The sequence below is a fragment of the Eurypyga helias genome, unplaced genomic scaffold (assembly GCF_000690775.1).
Source record: "Eurypyga helias isolate BGI_N326 unplaced genomic scaffold, ASM69077v1 scaffold10186, whole genome shotgun sequence".
NCBI classification, from domain to species: domain Eukaryota; kingdom Metazoa; phylum Chordata; class Aves; order Eurypygiformes; family Eurypygidae; genus Eurypyga; species Eurypyga helias.
In genome coordinates this window covers 1711-19952 of record NW_010254678.1, presented here as the reverse complement: position 1 = coordinate 19952, position 18242 = coordinate 1711, and the positions used below count along the sequence as shown (strand labels likewise).

The 18242-nt window shown below is 48.6% G+C and overlaps 1 protein-coding gene across 1 annotated transcript; it reads left to right on the top strand.

Annotated features, from left to right (window-relative positions):
• The first annotated feature begins 3851 nt into the window (after positions 1-3851).
• Positions 3852-15485, top strand: LOC104510740 (protein FAM208A-like). Its single transcript, XM_010153088.1, has 12 exons — positions 3852-3992; positions 5490-5585; positions 6974-7046; positions 8410-8501; positions 9117-9245; positions 9359-9483; positions 9584-9603; positions 9720-9819; positions 10553-10653; positions 12222-12325; positions 15117-15189; positions 15296-15485. Exons 5-12 carry the CDS (start codon positions 9150-9152, stop codon positions 15439-15441), a joined length of 765 nt encoding a protein of 254 aa, XP_010151390.1. The 5' UTR covers positions 3852-3992; positions 5490-5585; positions 6974-7046; positions 8410-8501; positions 9117-9149; the 3' UTR covers positions 15442-15485.
• Positions 15486-18242: the final 2757 nt, after the last annotated feature.

Sequence of the window (18242 nt, the reverse complement as noted above, 5' to 3'; positions counted from 1 at the left end):
CCCCAGCAAGGGCCTGGTGTGTGGGAGATCTGCAGGGCAGCTGTTGCAGAGAAGCTGATTTTGGGTAGGTATTGTTACTTTTTATACCTTTTTGGCATAGATTCCTCGTTTTGGGTAGGTATTGGGTTACTTTTTATACCTTTTTGGCGTAGGTTCCTCGTTTTGGGTAGGTATTGGGTTACTTTTTATACCTTTTTGGCGTAGATTCCTCATTTTGGGTAGGTATTGAGTTACTTTTTGTACCTTTTTGGCATAGATTCCTCATTTTGTGTAGGTACCGAGTTACTTTTTATACCTTTTTGGCGTAGATTCCTCATTTTGGGTAGGTATTGAGTTACTTTTTGTACCTTTTTGGCATAGATTACTCATTTTGGGTAGGTATTGGGTTACTTTTTATACCTCATTGGCGTAGATATGTAAGTGGGCGTAGGACATCAGTCCCCTGAATAGTTGTTGACTTCTGTTTTCCTGGAAAGTCAGTTTTTTATCTCACTGTCTTTGTCCTGCCAACTGTTCCCCATCAAGGAGGTTTTGGCTGAGCGTGTCAGGGATGTCTCAGGACTGCTGGCTAAAGACATCCCTCTCTGGAGAAGCTGGGAGGATGCTCTTAAGGCGTCTCAGCTGGCAGCACATGAAGTGTTGAAGGTACAGAGTGGCACGTGGTGGTGTCCAAACTGACGTCGCCAGTGGCGCCTGATGTTACAGCTCATAGTAATGAAGGGACCATGCCAGGAAAACGGAGCAAATACTGGTTGGAGAGAGGCGAGGTGGAGAAGGGCTGTGGGAAGGGACCATGTGGGAGCAGCTGTGTTGAGGACAGGTTGAAAGCTCCATAGTTTAACAGCGTGGCTGTGTTCGATGTGCGTTGACCGCGCTAGGTTGCAGACTTTTGGAGATTTGACAATGTTCAAGTGTCTGCAGCAAGTGCCACTAAAATTTTAAGGTAGTAAAAAACCAAAACAGGAAGAAAAGCAAACCTTTTTCCTGTACAAGTCTGTACAACTGGTTTGAAAGCTGCAGGTTTTCCGTCTGGGATGACTTTGGAAGTCTGCGTGGTGAGGCCATCTGGACATCACGTGAAAATGGATGAGCCAAAAGAGGATCCTGTTTTTGGGAAGTACGTCTCTCTTGCCCTTGGCTGGCCCTCCTGCCAGGCATCCAGCGCCTGCAGGAGCCCTGAATTGGGAAGGGGAGCAAAGGCGTGCAGCTCCTGGGAGGGATGTGGGCTGTGCGTGTCTGCCGGAGGCACACGTCCACTCAGGCTGGCTTTAGCACATCGAGACATTCACAGGCACAATCGAAGAAGAAGGTCACAGGAGCTGGCTTTAAATGTAGAAAAGGAGGAGGAATGAGTAGGTTGGCAGCTTTCTGAGGAATGCAAGGCTCTTGGGGTATAACTTCTGCACAGCCACAGCATGAGGGAAAGATCAGCCTTACTTGCAGCATTGTCAAGTGATGTTCATCGCTGCAAAGGTGACTGGTTTTTCTCCCTTGCTATTAGGTTAGGAAAGCACCAGGACAGGCTGCGAATCCCTTCCCCAAGGATTTCAGGGCAGGGATAACACCTGCTGTGGGTTCAGTGGGGCTGTGCTGGGTTTCCCCAGCTCTCCTCCAGCGTCGGTCCTGTGGTGCGTCTCCCCTGTCTGACCGTGGGAGAAGTCGGTGCGTTCCCTGCAATGCTGACTGGTGGTAGTGGCACATCCATCCTGCTCAGTAGGGAATGGACACTTTCACTTTTACTTCTGGTTTAGGCACTTTCACTTTTGCCTTCACAGAGCCTGCGCAGAGACCTTCCAGGACCTTCTGCTTCCGCAGATGAAACGTGCATGTGTCAGGGTTTTGCCTGAATTTCTGTGAGCCCAGAGTCTTCCTTAGGGTGGGAGCAGATCTGAAGGAGCCTCTTAAATCTGAACGGGGAGATGAGGGTCACAGCAAGCTGCCAGGCTTGGTGCCACGCTCTACAATGGTTTCATCTCATGTATTTATGTATTACTATGGCAACTTTTTTTTTCTCCCCTTTTGGACTTTGATTTTTACAAAGCAGCTGAACTTGCAGGGAGGAGCAAATGGTTGAGTTATCATCTGCAGAATTGCTGTTTGTGTTGCATTTCCAAGAGCTTCCCAGGCTTTTTTTTTTTTTTTTTTTTAAGCCTTCAGCCTTTACCCCTGAAAGACACTGAATATCCAATGTTTCTGCTGATTTAACACCCTGCATCATCAATGTGTGTTCTGTGCCCAGTGGGGTTTTTAACCCTCTGATTTCTCTTTGTGAACTCAGTGTCTCACCTACGCAGCGTGAGGCTCCCAGCATACACATGTAGACGTGGCCTTTCGCATGCTCCCAGACCCCAAACTTGTCGATGGTGCAGAGTTGTGAGGTGCTGCCGGTTAGGAAAAGCAGAATAATGCACCCTAAAAATTGAGATGGTTTGGAGCAGTAGCTGTGAAATTAAATGGCACCCGCCGCAGTCCAGTGCTTTTGGGACACACGGAGCGGTCGGGGGAGCTTGTTTAGGCTGGTGGAGGAGATGCTGAGCACAGGGCTGTCTCTCCTCGGAGGATGACTCTGGATACAAGTGTTGGGGTGCTCCAGCAAGAGGCAAAAAGGGATGTTATGTTTGGTTCAAGCCTTTAAGCAGAGCTGTGAGCTGGGAGGTAATTCCCTGCTCTGATTTCCGTGGAGGAATCTAAACTCCCTGCCTGTCTCTTGATTCACAGGATGCAGGAGGCACAAAGCAAAATGAAAGACAAGTGAGGAAAAAAGTGAGAAAACAACATCTTTTCCTATCCTTATTGTTTAAAGAGAGAAAACAGTAATACTGAGAGAGCTCAAGAGCTCTTTATTTTTCATTTTTCTGTGCTTGAGAGACAAGTTGTGTTCACCTGCTTTTTACTGCTTCTGATGATCCGGAATCACCTGAAAGTGGGAGATTTGGAAACAATTAGAACCCTTTAAAAACAGGAGGCAAAACCCCAAGCAGGCTGCAGGGTGACAACACCTGCTCTCTTGCTCATCACCAAAGGAATGGGGGCCTTTCTGCTTTAGAGCCTAAAACGAGAACTTACCTATTGTCCAAAATTTTGGTGAGCCCAGGAATTCCTGTGTTTCTAAGTGGCTGCTCTGTTTAATATTTGTATTTTAACAGCTGCAAGAGCACAACTACTGCAGGGCTTTTCTTTGTTCCTGCATCTGCATTGTATTTGTCAACTGCTTGGGGACCTCTTCTTGGTGGGATGCTGTTGGGAAGTGTTTATAGGGATGTTTTCCTTCAGAGATGTCAAGAGCCTTTTGGGCTTCGAGAAGGTGCTGTCTGTTGAGGCTTTGAAGGAAGGCTTGCTCTCGTGGTATTAAAACCCATGTTCATTCAAGACCTGAAGATCTTCATAGAAAAACCAGATAACCCTGAGAAACTGAGCATGCACGCTGTGTGCAGACATCAACTATCACACCCTAAAAGAGTGCACGTGAATCTAAGTGACTTCTTAGCACAAGAGAAAACTCTGACCTGCTCAGCGTGAAGTTAATTTACCACCAGGCTTTGCTTCTAGCAGTTGCTAATGATTTCTTGGGTTTTTTTTCTGTTGTAAAGAAAAAATCTTGTAAGGGCTCGCTGGCAAACAGAGAGCTTGTATTCCTCCTGCCAAGGGACAATTTAACTTGCAGACAAAGACTTGGGGGTTGCACGGCTGGAGGGGAGCTGCTGCTTTGCTCCATGGAGATCAGGGCTTGTTAAATGAGGCCATGTGAATCACACTCAACTGCCACCTGCCTCTGCTGAGGCCCTGTATTGGTCTAGGGGTGCCCAAAGGTAATATCTGTGCCTGCTTTTTGCTGATTTCCTCCAGGTTTTCATCCGGAGTCGAAGGAGTCGAGTTCTCTTTTGCAGACAGCAGTTTCGGTGTTGCAGAGCTCCTACTTGGACTCTACATCTCAGGACGGTTTTCAGTACAGCCAAGCAATCCTGGTGGAAAACGATGTTTTTTTAAGTGAGGTAAGGCCGGTGGGGGAGCAGGGTGTTGCTGGCAGCTTGAGAAAGGGTGGCGTTTCTTTGAGAGCTGCAGTCTGGTTTATTGGCAGGTCTGTTTTTCTTTTGGAGCACGTTTCTGATCTGCCTGCCTCATAGAGCCCCATTTGCAGTTCCTGACTGAAAGGGAGCCTTTTCTTTGCGTTCTTGCACTTCTTCCTAACCAATCCCATCAGGAACAAAAGGTCCATTCAGCCAATGTTGCCAAACATTCAACAGCAGTTCCTGGAGCAGGCCTTTGGGGCAGGTTGAAATCCTGGTTTGCTACCTAGCAGGAGAGCTTTAATGGTACCGCACTTCTGCTGATTCACAGCGAGGCAGATTTCCATGTGGTATTTCTTTTTTCTGCCCTCACACCTGTGCAGGCACCAGTTTCAACCCTGTTTCCCTTTCTCCAGCTGACTGGAGCGTGTATGGAACCACTTTTAAAATGCCTTCACCCCTCCACTATTGCTGTGCTTGGTGTGGAAGAAAGGCCGTCTTCTCTGGGGACTGGAGATGACCAGATGACCAGTATGCTTGTTGTCATGAATTAAACAGAGCTTAGACATTTTGCTGTCTAAATCTGGGATAGTCTCTGTGGAGCCAGACAAAAAACTGGAAAAGCATGTATCAAGTCATTTGTTGATTTGCCTGTGAGTTCTAAAGCCAAAACAAGCAAAAGCCATGATGAGATTGTTATTTTCTTACCTTCTAACCCTGTTTAAAAAATCCCATCCTTCTACAACTTTTTATTAATGCCCCAAAACATCATGGACTTGGCCCCAGGTCTGTTTGCTCCCATGATGCTCTCCTTGTCTGCACTGAGAACACGTTCTGCTTTAATTGACAAAATCAATTGCAGTAATGTGTTATTGGGCTGTAATTTGTGTAGTAGTCGACCAAACCATCTGAGCTGTAGTCGTGTGATAGCACCTGCCCTCTAGTCAGTAGTCTAGGCTTCGCTGGTCAGGGGAGAGAGAAAAAGAGGGGTGCCTCCAAGCATCTCCCCTTCTGTAGGCATCTTCTCCATGGCTGAGGTGATTTGTCTTCTGATGGCTGTAGCTGGCTGCTAAATGTGATGCTCCAGCAGCCCACGTGCTGCTCGGTGAAACAAGCTCCGCAGCAGCCGATGATGCGTGGCAAGAGGGACAAGGTGGAATAAGACTGGGCTTCTCTGGGATGAGGAGTGTAGGGCTGGATGTGTCTGCTGTCCCTTGGAGGACTGCTGAGGGCAAAGGCAGAGACGGATGGACAGACAGATGCATGGATTGGGGGCTTTGTGTTGGGAGACTGGGTGTATGTATGCCTGGGGGGGGGAATGTGTGGGCACGGGAACTGGTCCAGCATCACCTGGCTGCTGCCAGCTGCCCCGTGCTCACCATGACTTGGAAGTACTTGGCACACGTTGCCCTCACACCATGAACGTGTTACTTGGCTCTGGCATGAATGGACTAGAACAAAGTGCTGTTGTATCTTCTCCAGCTCAAAGCTTTTGCCCAAGCAAAGGAAGCCGCCGGGTACAGCCAGGAGGAGCTGCAGGAGACCTTTGCATTTCTCCTGTTTGATAACGAAGAAGAGGTAACCCAAAATGTTTATTCAGCTTAAGAAGTTTGATGCCAAATGCCTGCGCATGTGTTCTGTCCCACCAACACCCAGCAGGTCTGTTGACAGAAGTGTCCTGGCTCTCTTTACCCCAGTGACCAGTGCAATTACTACTGCACAAATAGTCCAGAGCGAGTTCTGAATGCAGCTCCTGGGAGGTTTTAGCGATGGATCTTATTGTACATCTCTCCAGTCAATTACTGTTTGAGATCTGGCCGCCTCCTTTGCCCTCTGCAGGGAGGCAGAAGGAGTCTTCCTTTTCCAAGTGGATTTATGGTCAAGTACAGAAACCTTTCATGTATGCTTAGAAGAGAAAAGCACCTTTGTGACAGAAGATAGGATTTTAGAGGTGGTTTGAAGTTAAATTCCCTTAGTTGTGTCACCTAGGTGGAGAGAGAGCCTGACACAGCTACTGGGAAGGTGATTCCTGCCCAATTTTCACAAGGATGCTTTTAATTTTGTGAAGAGAGTTTGTCTACACAAGGATGCTCAGGGAATCTAGTGGGAATTCGCTTTTAATGTGATTTAATGATGCCATGCTAAATGGTTTTGTTCAGGATGAGAGTGGCCTGAATGCAGATTACTTCTGTATGGATTGAGTTATAGCAAAATAAACTATTCCTGGTCTCAGTTTGGGCGTGGGAATTGTCCTGCTTCATTTTGGCTGTTTGGAATTTAGTCTGTGCCAAGTGACTGAGCTCCTTGTACAGACCTTAGGAAAGAGGGAGCTCTCCAGAGGTCAGTTAGACCTTGTTTAATGCAGGCATCTAACTTCAGTGGGATAAATCGCTCTCTGGAGGTGTCTCTCTGTTGTTCAGAGAAGTCTATCTGGCTAGTCTAAGCTAGCCACTTGCCTTTTTGGAAGCAGAAGTTAGGTGTGATGAGTGCCCCGTGTTGCTTATAAAGGGACTGGCTACAGTCGGACTGCTTTGCTTTTATTTCTCCCTCATAACGAGTTGAAACTGCTCCTGTTGTCACTCTTTGCTCCGTCTATATTTGGCCTTTGCACACTTTGATGAATCTGCTTTGGATGTGAATTAAAACAAAGCTGGTGTGATGCTCCTAAGGTAGTAGTTGTGCCTATGGAGGAGTGAGCACAGGTTAGAATATGTTCTTGGCCTTCGTGCCAGCCCCGCTGCATTTAATTTTCCACAACTTGCCCATGCCGATAAAAAAGGAGCCAAGTCCAACCTTGCACTTGCAGTGGTTTCTGGGCATGCTGGGACTGTAAGGATCTTTAACGACCTTGCAGCACGTGTTTGCCAGTTGCAGGTATTTTGCCAACTGTCATGCTACAGGTTTCAGTAGCTGCATCCCTTATTTTTGAAAATAAATAGTAAAAGAGACTGTCTCTTCTTTTGAAGGCGAAAGAGGTGTGTCAGACAGGCCTCCGTGTAAACAGCAGCTCTATTTCCACGCTTGGTGACCCAGCGAAAGGTAAGATTTCCATTCAGAGGACCAAGAGACCTGTTCACTGTTCTGGGGATATTGACTCCTTCAACAAAAGCAAAAGCCCAGACAAACGGCTGGTACTGCCTTGTTATTTACTGCAAATATCCATGGAAAATCCCATGTTTCTTACATGGGAAGCTGCATTTGTTTAGATCAAGCAAGCAGCAGTGTTTTCCTTCTGCCCCTTCAACCAGATGAGGATGGGATCTTCCCCAGGGAGTGTTATTGTCTCTTTGCTTCTTCATTTCAGGCTTTTTCTCCCTTGGTAATAACCACCTTTGTCACCAAAGTGGCTTTTTGGCAGCTCTCCCCACTGGTTTGCTTTTCGGAGCCTGTTTGCTGAGCTTTTGCCAACAGTCCTGTTAATAACCAGAGCAGATTGTGACATGTCAAAGCCCTTTTCAGTGTGTGCGTGTTCCTTGCCCAAAGGTCTGGGGCCTCAAGACGTGCAGTGCAGGACACATTACTCCAAGAAATCCTTCTGCCAGAAGCAGAACAGCTCCCAGTGCTTATCCTGCAAGTCCTTGCAGGCCGAGACACCTAATTATTGAGCGGTTAATGGCAGTGAATGCAAAACCAAGCAAGAAGTGGTTATTATCTGGGTGTATATCTTATTCATCTCAGTCCATCAGGACTATTATGGTGTGTCTGTAGCCCTTCTCCTGCCCTGTCTCCCCCACCATGTACTTCTTTACCCATCTTGTCTACAAATCTAAAGCAGGAGGGAAGATCCAAGGCCCCCCCTCAATAAGTCAACAAATCCTGTGCATGGAGAAGAGATGGGAATCAACCTTGTCAGAACCTTGTCACAGGGTAGAAGGTTCATGTTGGCATTTGGGATGCTGAAGGGCCATAAGGAGCCAAGGAAGGGGCCCAGGAGGGTGTATGCCATGCCATGGGCCTGCACTCATGCCCTTGCAGTGTGTGTTCCTCACGTATAAACATCCGTGTTGCCTTTGCCTGACTCCAGACTGAGCAAAGTGCCTGTCCCACTTCCAGTCCAACCTGGAAGCCCTTCAGCAGATTCTCCTGTGAGAGACAGGCCCTCGCTCACAACGTTTTTGCGTAGTGTGGGCGAAACTGAGGTTAGCTGTGCTGCTTTTCCCAGGAGACACCCAAGTTAACTCCTTTCCTAGAGCTGACCCTGAAGCATATAATGCTGTTCCATACCAGCAGTCAAAAAAGAGGAAAGAGTCAAGAGTTTCACCCTTTTTATGGCAGCAAGTACTACTCTGGTTTGCAGCACGGGCTCTGCGGACACTCCCATTTCCGCAAGGAGGGTTCTTTTTGGCCATTGGCTTTACAAGACTGATGATTCACATTATCTGGCTTTGCTTTGTTTCCACAGGGGTTTATATTTCCAAGTATGCAGACTGTCTTCATCCAAAACCCTGGTATCATGGAAAATCAGGCTATATCGTCATCTGTAAGCTAATTAAGGTAAAAATCAAATCTTTCTTCTCAGGTGGAATGGCTTTCAGAAGCTGCTATACAGGGAAAGTAGTCTGTAAGGGGACATTGGTGCCCATAACTGGGATGGGGTGTAAAATCGGATGTGTTGAGAGCTCGTTGGGATTTTTGCCAAAATGTGTCTGGCTAGAAAGCAAGAGATCTAACTGGTCATGACTGGTGGCCTGCAGGGCAGCAGAGGGTTCAGAGGACCTTCCAGATTTCACCACTGACATTGGAAATTCCCCATAGGGTCACCTTTTTCCCTGGACTTTCATGCATTCTGGGGATTTGAGGGAAGAGCTCTAAGGTAGCTCAGTTCACAGCCCCGTTCTGTTCCTCCATGGGGCTGGTGCGTGGCCCCTTTCCTCCCCACTGGCTCCTGCTCTCTGTAGCTGGCACTGCAAACACGCTGCTCCCGTTTGCTGTCCTGGGCAGTGCAGGTTTGTCTGCCATGCTGAACTGGGCCGGGTCAGACCCTCAGGTTTGGAAGTGATGGGGAGTGTGGGACAGCCAGCAACACTGTCCTTGGGGAAAAGGAGAACTCAGGGCTTCTGCCAACAATTATGTGTAAATTTTTTTTTTTTGGTAAATTTTGTGGCACAGGGGAAGGTCAAGGTGGTGTCTGAGAATTACACAATGTGCCCATCTCCTGGCTACGACTGCCATGTTGCCGTGAGCAGAAGCAACGTACCGTCAGAAACCAGCCACTGCCAGGCCTTCGAGCAGAGCCAGGTACAGGTTTGCACTCTCGGCTCGCTTGCGGGCTGCAGGGGAACGCAGCGCTGGCCCAGGTGCCTCCTTCATTCCTTGCCTTGTTTTTTCACGTGTTTCCCTTCTCACCTCAGTATTACGTGTACGAAGTGTCCAACGGCAGTGCTGCCGAGCGGCCCAGGCAGATCTGCCCGTACATAGTCATCGCCTGCCAGTACAGGGAGCCGAAGGAAATGCCTGTCTTGGCTATGGAGAGTGTGTAAGCAACTTGCTGTCATTCCAAAATACCCAGTCACTTTTGTAGGCTGTTTTTCCTTTTCCCATTGCTAAATGTTCCTCTTTTCTTCTGTTTTCTCTAGACCTGAGCTTAATCACAAAGGTAAGAGCATCTGGTAGTTGTTTTTTTTGTTTTTTTTTTTTAATAAACGTACCTTTCTCTGTTTGTCCTCCTCTCCTCTCCTGCTTTCTCTGAGCCGTTCTCCCTTTTGCCTGTAGCGTTGTACTGTCCATGGAGGGGACAGCTCTCCATCCAGGGCCAGCTTTTGTGCAACATCGCCCTGAGGACCCCATACAGCTCCACGATTCCAGCACAGCTGTAAGTCGCCCCTTTCTCTTCTTTCTGTGTGATTTGTGGAGTGTGAAGCATTACACCTTTGGGTGTCTGTGTACCAGCGAAAGCCAATTTTGTCTCTGTTGCCCCATCCCTTTAGGGATCAGCGTCTTCTTGCAGCTGTACCAATTTACCACTGTTGGAGCAGACCATCAGTGGCAGGGAAGTGGTGCTGAGCAGCCAGCGGTGCAGTGTCACAGCAGCAGCAGGATGAGGACATGAGATCGGTCCCTGAACAGCAGCTGGAAACTGCTGTATTTTTTGCCATGTCTTTTTGTTAACTGCTTCAGGAAGTTTATTCCAAATCAGTTATTCCTGCTTGGGTTTTTCCTCCTTGTGAAAGGTGGCATCCTGATGATGCCTGTATGGTCAGCCAGTTGTGTTTACAGGTCGGCACAATGGCAAATAAAGTATTGAGGCAACTAGCATTCAAAAAAATGAGATATTTAAAACCTTCAGTAATCAGAAGCCAACTAGCAGGCAGCAGTTTGAAACAGGCAGTGACTGTCAGTGACACAGACACCAGTATCAGTGTTTGGAGATGTTTACAAACACGATCCTCAAATCAGCAAAGTGCTAAGCAAGCTGCACCTTCTCCAGCCTTCTCCAGAGCTACTTTCTCTGGTTTTAGTGACAGGGCAACCAGGGCTCTTACTGGGCTTAATCCTGAGCGCCTTCTGTGCTTGTGATCTTACCATCTGCTGCTTTATTCCCACAGGCCTCCCAAGCTGGACATGAACCATGTCATGGGTTTGTCTGACTTGAAGAAAAAGCTACCAGAGGCTGCATTTGGGAAAAGAAATTACATTGAGAATGAAGGTGAGTGCAAAACCCTTCAGCATGATGATGTATGCTTGGGCTGTGCCGTAGCGGGTCCAGGCTGAGGTCCACGTAGTGCTGAGTCCTGTCTCAGATGGTGGATGATTGGAGATAAGTAAGGAAAGATGCCAAGGCAGCACAGGGATGTTTTTCTGTCCACACTTTCACATGATCTCCTGGTGTGATACAGTCCTCTTACCAAAGCAGCTCTTTAATCAGCCTGTTCCTGGGACAGGACAGGGTGGGAGACCCTGTTTTGAAACCTAGGCTTCCATCCTGCAAGGTGCCAAGCAAGAGAAAATGCAGGGAGAGAAACTTTTCCTCTTCTTACATGATCTGCCTGTGAGGTGAGGGACATGGCACCTCTTAGGCTCTGATCCAGCAGCTCCTGCATGTGGGCAGGTGGGGGGTAGCTGCCAGCCAAAGCCAAAAGATGTGGCTACCTGTAGTAGCTCTGCAAGTAGTCATGGGTAACCTACTCAGCACTTCCAGGGAACTGACAGTCTGAGAGGGGGAGAGTCCAGAGATCTTGTGGAGAGACGGAATGTTCAGCAATAAGGGGAAAAAAAAAAAGCACAGGTTTGGGGAAGGGAGAGGAAGGTTCTACTGATCACTTAGTGGTGCTAAGAGACCCTACTTGCCTATAGTCAACCACTCCCTGCCCTGGTCAGTGCAGGATGGGGAGGAGGGGACCTGTGCCTAATTACATTTCAGAGTTCGCACTGCTGGCTGCTTTTGGGTTGGGATTTCGATGAGCTTGGTAGCTCTCAGCCCCAGAATATTGAGTTCCTGATGGCTGTTAGTGGCTGCGCATTGCAGCAGACACGCAGTTACTGGCAGGGATACAGCAGGTGGCACATGGACAACTCTGGATGTGATTTGCAGAAGCTCCAGGTGCTGTTTCCCTGCTATCTTGCACCAAAATAAGTGTGGGCTGCTGCAGTGCTACCTCCCATCTGTGTAGCGGCTCTGCTGAGCCAGGCCTGATCGGGGTTAGCATTGAGCTCACGGTGCAGATTGATGCAGGATAATGCCAAGGACAGCGGGAGAGGCAGGGGAAGTGTGGGAGACCACAGCAATGCTTGATCAAAGGCTGCTGTTGGAGCCACAGTCTTACAGCTGGCTGATGAAGGTGAGGAAATACTTGAACAGAAGAATTTTGCCACAAAGTTCAGTGGGGTGAGGTGGGACCGCGATCTTGCCTTCGTTAAACTCCCTTTGGGATCTGGAATAAGGATGCTCTGTAACTGGGAGAGTGTGGCATGTTAGAATGAGGTGTTTCCCAATGAAAGGCTCCCTGTCTCAGCTAAAGGACACAGTGTTGGTTAAGTTGCTTTTGTTAGCGGCAAGGATAAGATAGGAAACGTCTCCTGTGAACCACGGGTTGAAGAGGAAACTCACTGTGATAGGAATCCATACACCAGCTTAGGAAATTGTGAGAAATCTTTTTTAAACCCAGTGCTTCCACCCACTGCACACCCATCTTCCTGGTATGGGAGCACTTGTTTGTTCAGAGGTCATGCAAGAGGCACTATTTACCCACTAAATTCTCTCTCTTTTGCCTGCAGTCTGTTTTCAAGGTGTTTACTTCAGTCTGTATGAAGTAGAAATATCAAATAAGGATCAATCTAAAATGGATCAGTTAGTAGAACACCTAAAGGAAAAGGACTTGGTAAGTATTTTAAAACATTGTCGTTGTGGAAGGAAAGTGGCCATTTAAATGTTCTCTTGAAACTTTTGGCAACGTTATTCGCAGATTCGGAACTAATGCAAAATGGAATGAATATCCCTTCTTTAAGTATTATTTTCCTGCTGTGTTATTCTCAAACATGGTTTAGTCTTTCTGTGTATAAACTGTTAACTGAAGATCACCCACTGTGAGCTGGGAACTGATTTCTAGGATGAGCAGAAGGCATTATACCAGGAAAATCTCTTCTTTGGCTATATTTATGCCAGATTAGATTATTTTATTGTCTTTATTAATGATTTTCCATCTTGCATTGCGAACAGCGTGGTGGGTAAGGACTGCAAGGGGATCTGATGTGTTAAGAAAGCAGAAGCAAAGACCCCCAGTGCCAAAATGATAATTAGAAAGCAAAAACCTGTCACGTGTCTGCCTTTCTCTCCTCGTGGCTGTCAGATTGCCCCCACTCAGCCAGATACTCAGGCTGCCGAAACCTCGGGGTCTTCCGGGAGCTCTGAAGATGCTGAGATTTATCTTTTTGGTTTTTAATCAGAAATTCCCCTTGTGCTACATTATCTGATAAGGCTTTTTTTCTGGTACACTGGGATCTTTGAGTTCTTGTGTGATTGTTACATCTCCTTGTGACTCCAAGGGATGAACCTCACCCCTGTGGAGCACAGCACCCGTGTCTTAGTCAGGATTTGTGGTTGGCTTGGGTTTGGCTTTGTTGCTGCTGATTGCTCTCTCACATCTGATGCTTTCTGTAGATTCAGGGTTGTAAATTCACTGCCACAAACTCCTGGCTGGCTGGGCATATCCTTCCCTCACTCTCAGTTGGCAGCGACCCATGAACTGCCTGGAAGTGCTGTTGCTGTGCGGTGTTGCTGAAGAGCTGCCCATCGATTTGCAGCTTCCCACATGTACCAGAGCCAGTGTTGGCTGTGGATCCCCGTAACAAAAGCTCTCAGATTCTTTAAAGTATTAATTAAACTATCTTTTATTGGTAACAACATGAGAATCAAAAATGGGGACAGCAAAGACACTTAATGCCCCTTGACATATGGGGAACCCTGAACTGTGCAGCAGCAGTCGGACCCATGGTTGGGGCAAAGATCTATCCATGTTGCAGCTCAGCTTGAGGTTCTCAGCATCTGAAGGGACATAAGCTTGTCTATGCTTATCCCCTTTTTCTTCCCCCATTCTCACCAATAAAGAATATTTTAATCAATCCTTCACAGAGTCCAAGTGCCTTTCTTACTGGGATCCGTGACAGCCGCTTGTTCTGGTGCGTTACACCATGTTTGCAGCCACTGAAGGTTATAACGTGCCTCCTGCCAAGCTGGAGGTTGCAAAGATAAGGTGGTTGAATTGGCCATCAGCAGTTTGGTATTGAAGGCCATCAGGAGCATTGTTTCCCTAGAGCTTCCCCACCCCCATATATCTGTCAAACTGGACAAATCTCCCTTATTTTGGCAAATAAACAGTCACAGCCCCTTTTGAGTGTGCTTCTTCCCTCCCCTTAGCGCGCTGTTGAATGGGCCATGGGAGAATCTGCTTTGGCAGCAACTCCCAAAAGTGTGAATGAAAAATGCCTTCCATCTCCCGTCCCATTCACTGGTGCTTGGGCCAGGCACCCCACCTTGTACAGGGCCCAAGTGAAAATGAAAGGGTGACTGGGGCAAGGTGGGGTTGCCTGAGGCTGGCTGCACTCCTCTGGGTGCTGGGTGATGTCTCTCAGCTCTCTGTCGGGTGGCTGCTGCCCTGTGGCTTGACTTCCCTCCTCACCTGCCAGAAAATCATCCTCTTTTTCGGAAACCGTAGCTATTTCATTGATCTGGATTTATGCAGCAGAGATGCTGGCTCCTATTCCTTCTCTGTTGGCTTGAGACAACCCCAGCAAGGAGCTGCTGTTCTGAATAGTGAATGTTAGGCTGAAATTGGTCAGCGTTTACGGAGTTGTTCTGTTGTCCTGGAGAAAGGAGGCTGTGGGCTGAGGATCTGTTACGTCTGAACATACTGAATGCAATTGGCAAAGTTTCACACGGCGTTAGAAGCCACAGGCTTACTCTATTCCTGTAAGTTTCCTGAAGAGATGTGTCTGCATGGAAGAGAAAGATCCAAATGGGTCTCCCCAAGGAGGGAAAGACAGCCCAAGCCAAGCTCTGCGATGAGGCATTGAGCAACACCCAGACACAAGAAAAGCTTTGATAAGTGCCTGTACTTTTTCAGACGTGCTGTCATCCAGCTCTGAGACAGTCACAGGCATCTCTTAGACTCAGCAAATTGTTTTTCACATATTCATTGATACTGATGCTGCTAATAAGCAAGCTGCATGGCCTGAACTTCAGTCGGGCTTCTGGCAACAGTCGGCTCTGTTTTGTCAGATGCTGGTGTCCAGCTTTTCTTTCCCTGCTGGAAAACCCTCCCTTTAGGCTGCTGAGAGCAATTCCTGGCTGAGGTGAGCTTTTGAACTGAAGGGACTAAAATTAACCCTGTTCATTAATTGCAGACAGTTTGGCTAAGCATAATTATTTTTTAAGATGTACGTAGGGGGAAGTTGAGAGCTGAATAACAACATAAATGGAACACTTGGGGTTACAGGTCCCAGTTGACCCAAGTGGCGTGGACCAAACGCTGCTCTCCTCAACAGGGAGTGAGCTGGTGGTGTTGGCTCACGTTCACAGGCAGTCAGGACCTGTTGACAGTCACGCTGAGTGATTTGAAGTGTGCTGAGAAAGAAAAGGAGTTGTTACTCTAACGTTGTGTGTGTTTGTCATAGGCAATCATCAAATATTTACAAGATCAGGGAGTCCTTATCCTCCTGACATCCTCTGCCCTGGCACGAGATGATGGTAAGACATGGTTGCGTAGAAACCAATATCTGTGCTTAAACATCCTGCTCTGTTTTAGAGACGGAGGGTGGGCACCCTCAGTCTAACCTGTTGCTTTCTCTCACAGGGTTCGACCCGAAGGAGCCTGTCAGCCTCCTGGCCCTCTTTCTGTTCACGTCATCCCGGTCGGTGTGCCTAAGAGGTAGGGAGGTTCCCTTTGCTGGCTTCAGACACTCGTTTGGGTGTGGGTTCTCACAGTCAGATTCTTCTTGAAGAGCTGGTTTCTCTGCTCAGAACCACCTACAGCTTTATCACAAAGGGAGATTTTCATCAACATCCACTCCCTGAACTGTCCTGTGTGTGCACGGGGGAGTCTGACTTCTGCAGTGCCTGGCTTATGTCCTTAAAGGTGGACTTGGATCCATGCTCAGGGGGCAAAATGACACATGGCACTCACTGGACCCTGCACGGAGCTGATGTGATTTGCTAAACCAGCAGGAAAACAGCCTGCCTTAAAAAAATAAGTGAATTGTTTTCGGCTGAGATAAGAGTATAGGCTCCGTGAAAGGTCACTGGTGGCGTTGGCAGAGGTAGGAGAGGTGGGGAAGGGGTTTGCTCCCAAAGAGCAGCAAGGGTTTGGAGGCTGAGCCGTATTGTGTGACTGCTCCGCTGCGGGCTCCGTAAATGCCACCAGCGGGGCTGTGACGACCGGTCAGGGTGCGTGATGGGTGAGGGAGGGAGGCAGCAAGATTGTGTTGGGCAGAGCTGCAGTGCTTTGCTGCCATCAAGGTGAGTCACGGCTCTGGGACCTGGGAGGTGAATCCAGGCTGTTTGCAGCCCCAAAACGTGCTTCTTTTCATGCAGAACAAACACAGAGGGGCTAAATAAGAGAAAGGAAAGATCTCACAATTTGAACCTGCAGAATGAGCATCAACCTCTGTTGGATTTGCCTCAAATTTTCTCTGTCTCTGCTAGCTTTCTGCTGCCCTGTCTACGTGGAAATATTCACACTACATTTTCCTCTTGTGGGTATAAGGAAAGTTACTGCTCTGCTCCCCTGGACAGCTTCATCTGGGTATCTCTCGCTGCATCAATTCCACCAGTGATACTTCTAGCTTTGCAGATCCCCAAGCCACATAAACACAGGGGCTTTTTGCTCTCCTTTTTGGCTTCTGGCTTGGTTTTTGTTGAGTCATCCTAGGGACAAGCCAGGAGACTGTTTATGCCAGCGCACACGGGTGTTTCAGTCCACCTGTGTGTGTGCAATGGCTGGGATTGCCGACGGAGCTGCACAGGACTTGCCCATCTCCCCTCCTCGGAAGATAAAATTGGCAGAGGAGCCGACAGGACCCACTGGCACATCCAGGCGTGGATTGCTTTGTCCTTTTCGGTGTTTAACCTCCAGCTATAAACTTCCTCCTTCCAGATCTGCATACGAAGTGGGCTTGTAAGCCGGGTGAAGACGTGTTGGTAACCTGGCAGTGTGGGATGCAAATGTCTTCAATACCTGAATTCAGTTCCCCTAACTTTAAGGACGGGCTTCTGGTGGCTGTGTTAGTGTGGCAACTTTTCTAGTTTCTTTTCTAGGTGTAGGAGGGAGACAGCCGCCTTCTGAGGCAGACTGAAAATCCAAAGTGCCAGGTCAAACCTGGGATCAGGTTGTTGCTGGAATGCCTGAAGCAAGGGCCTGAAGTTGGGTGAGGTGAGGGGGCAGAATGCCTGGAGAGCAGACTGGAGGTGGGAACTGACCACCCAGATCTGCTGCAACAGGCAGAAAATACCCTCCAGAGCAGAGGGGTCTAATCCCAAAAGGCTGACTGTGAGCACTGTATGCTGGGGGAGAGGAGAACAGGACAAGGAGGTATTTATCTTGAAGAGCGTTATTGTGGAAGAAGGTGGTGGAGGCAGGAGAGGGCAGCAGGTGTAAGGAGCATCCCAGAGGAAAGACAGTGCAAGCAGCTGGTTGGTAGGAAGATTTGGGGTTGTAGCAGACGTTTCCCGTGGTTGGTGTTGATGCTAAAGAGGAGGCAAAGCCTGGGCAGCCAGCAGGCAGCTGGTGGCAAAGCAAAGAGGCAGGAGGAGAGGATAACATGGAGTAAACACTCAGCGTCGTTACGTGTTGTGACCTGAACGTTGATGGCTTCCAGATGCTTTCCCTCTGGTGCCAGCAGGATTCCTGCACGTGCTGTCCCGTTCTGCCTACATGAGCTGCATTACCCCAGCCAGCCCTGACTGTCCCCTGGGTCTGAGACCTCTTTTTGCTGGGATTATAAACCCTTTTTCCTTGAGGGCTTCTCCTTCCTGTGAAGATAAGTGGATCTGTGCAAGGGTTTGGGGTTGAAAAGGGATGGTCACCAAACATGGGTGCAGAGGAGACGCAAAGAGAAGAGGGTGACGGACGCGTTTGAAGTCGCTCAACTCTGACTCAAAGCATGAATCATGTTTCCCGTTTCGAAACGAGCAGCCTCTCAATCTGTTCCCTTCCTGTCCAGACAGCCGTCGGGAGGAATGCAGGGCAGGCATAACAAGCCCGCTGTGCAGATGTGCCACAGCGTTCCTGAGCCAGCAGCGGAGTCTGGCAGCTGGGAGCTGGCTCGCGGGGATGCCTGGACTTGCCGGTAACAAGGACCAGCATTGCCAGTGCAAGGCAGGGCCAATATGCGAAGAAAGTCACGCATCTGGGAGGGGAAGAGAAATGCCTTTGCCTCACTGGGAGTAGACGTGATGGGAAAGGGCACCGGGGTTGTCAGCCTGGCCTTGCAGCCAAATGAAACCTCGGGGTCGGAGCATAACATGCAGATGGGCCAAGCCTGCGGGTGCAAAATGCCAGCATCGGACCGCTGGATTCTAGAGGATGAAGCCTGGCTCGTGTGGAAGGGGAGCTCCACCGACCGGCTCTGCGTATCACACCAGCTCTCCAGGTGTTTCTGGACACGGAGGGGACGCTGCTGTGCCAAGCAGAGCCTACTTCCATGGTGACGTCTGTGAGCGCAGGCCCCCTCGAGCCTTGGGACTTGTTCATGTTGATCCCTACTGGGAGCTGAACTTTTACGATACTGCGCGCTGTATGTGGG

Excerpts from the sequence above, each read along its gene's own strand:
- LOC104510740 (XM_010153088.1), top strand. The coding sequence starts at position 9,150 with ATGTGCCCATCTCCTGGCTACGACTGCCATGTTGCCGTGAGCAGAAGC. Across the intron at positions 9,484-9,583 it reads GTCTTGGCTATGGAGAGTGT|ACCTGAGCTTAATCACAAAG; the intron begins GTAAGCAACTTG and ends TGTTTTCTCTAG. Across the intron at positions 12,326-15,116 it reads ACCTAAAGGAAAAGGACTTG|GCAATCATCAAATATTTACA; the intron begins GTAAGTATTTTA and ends TGTTTGTCATAG.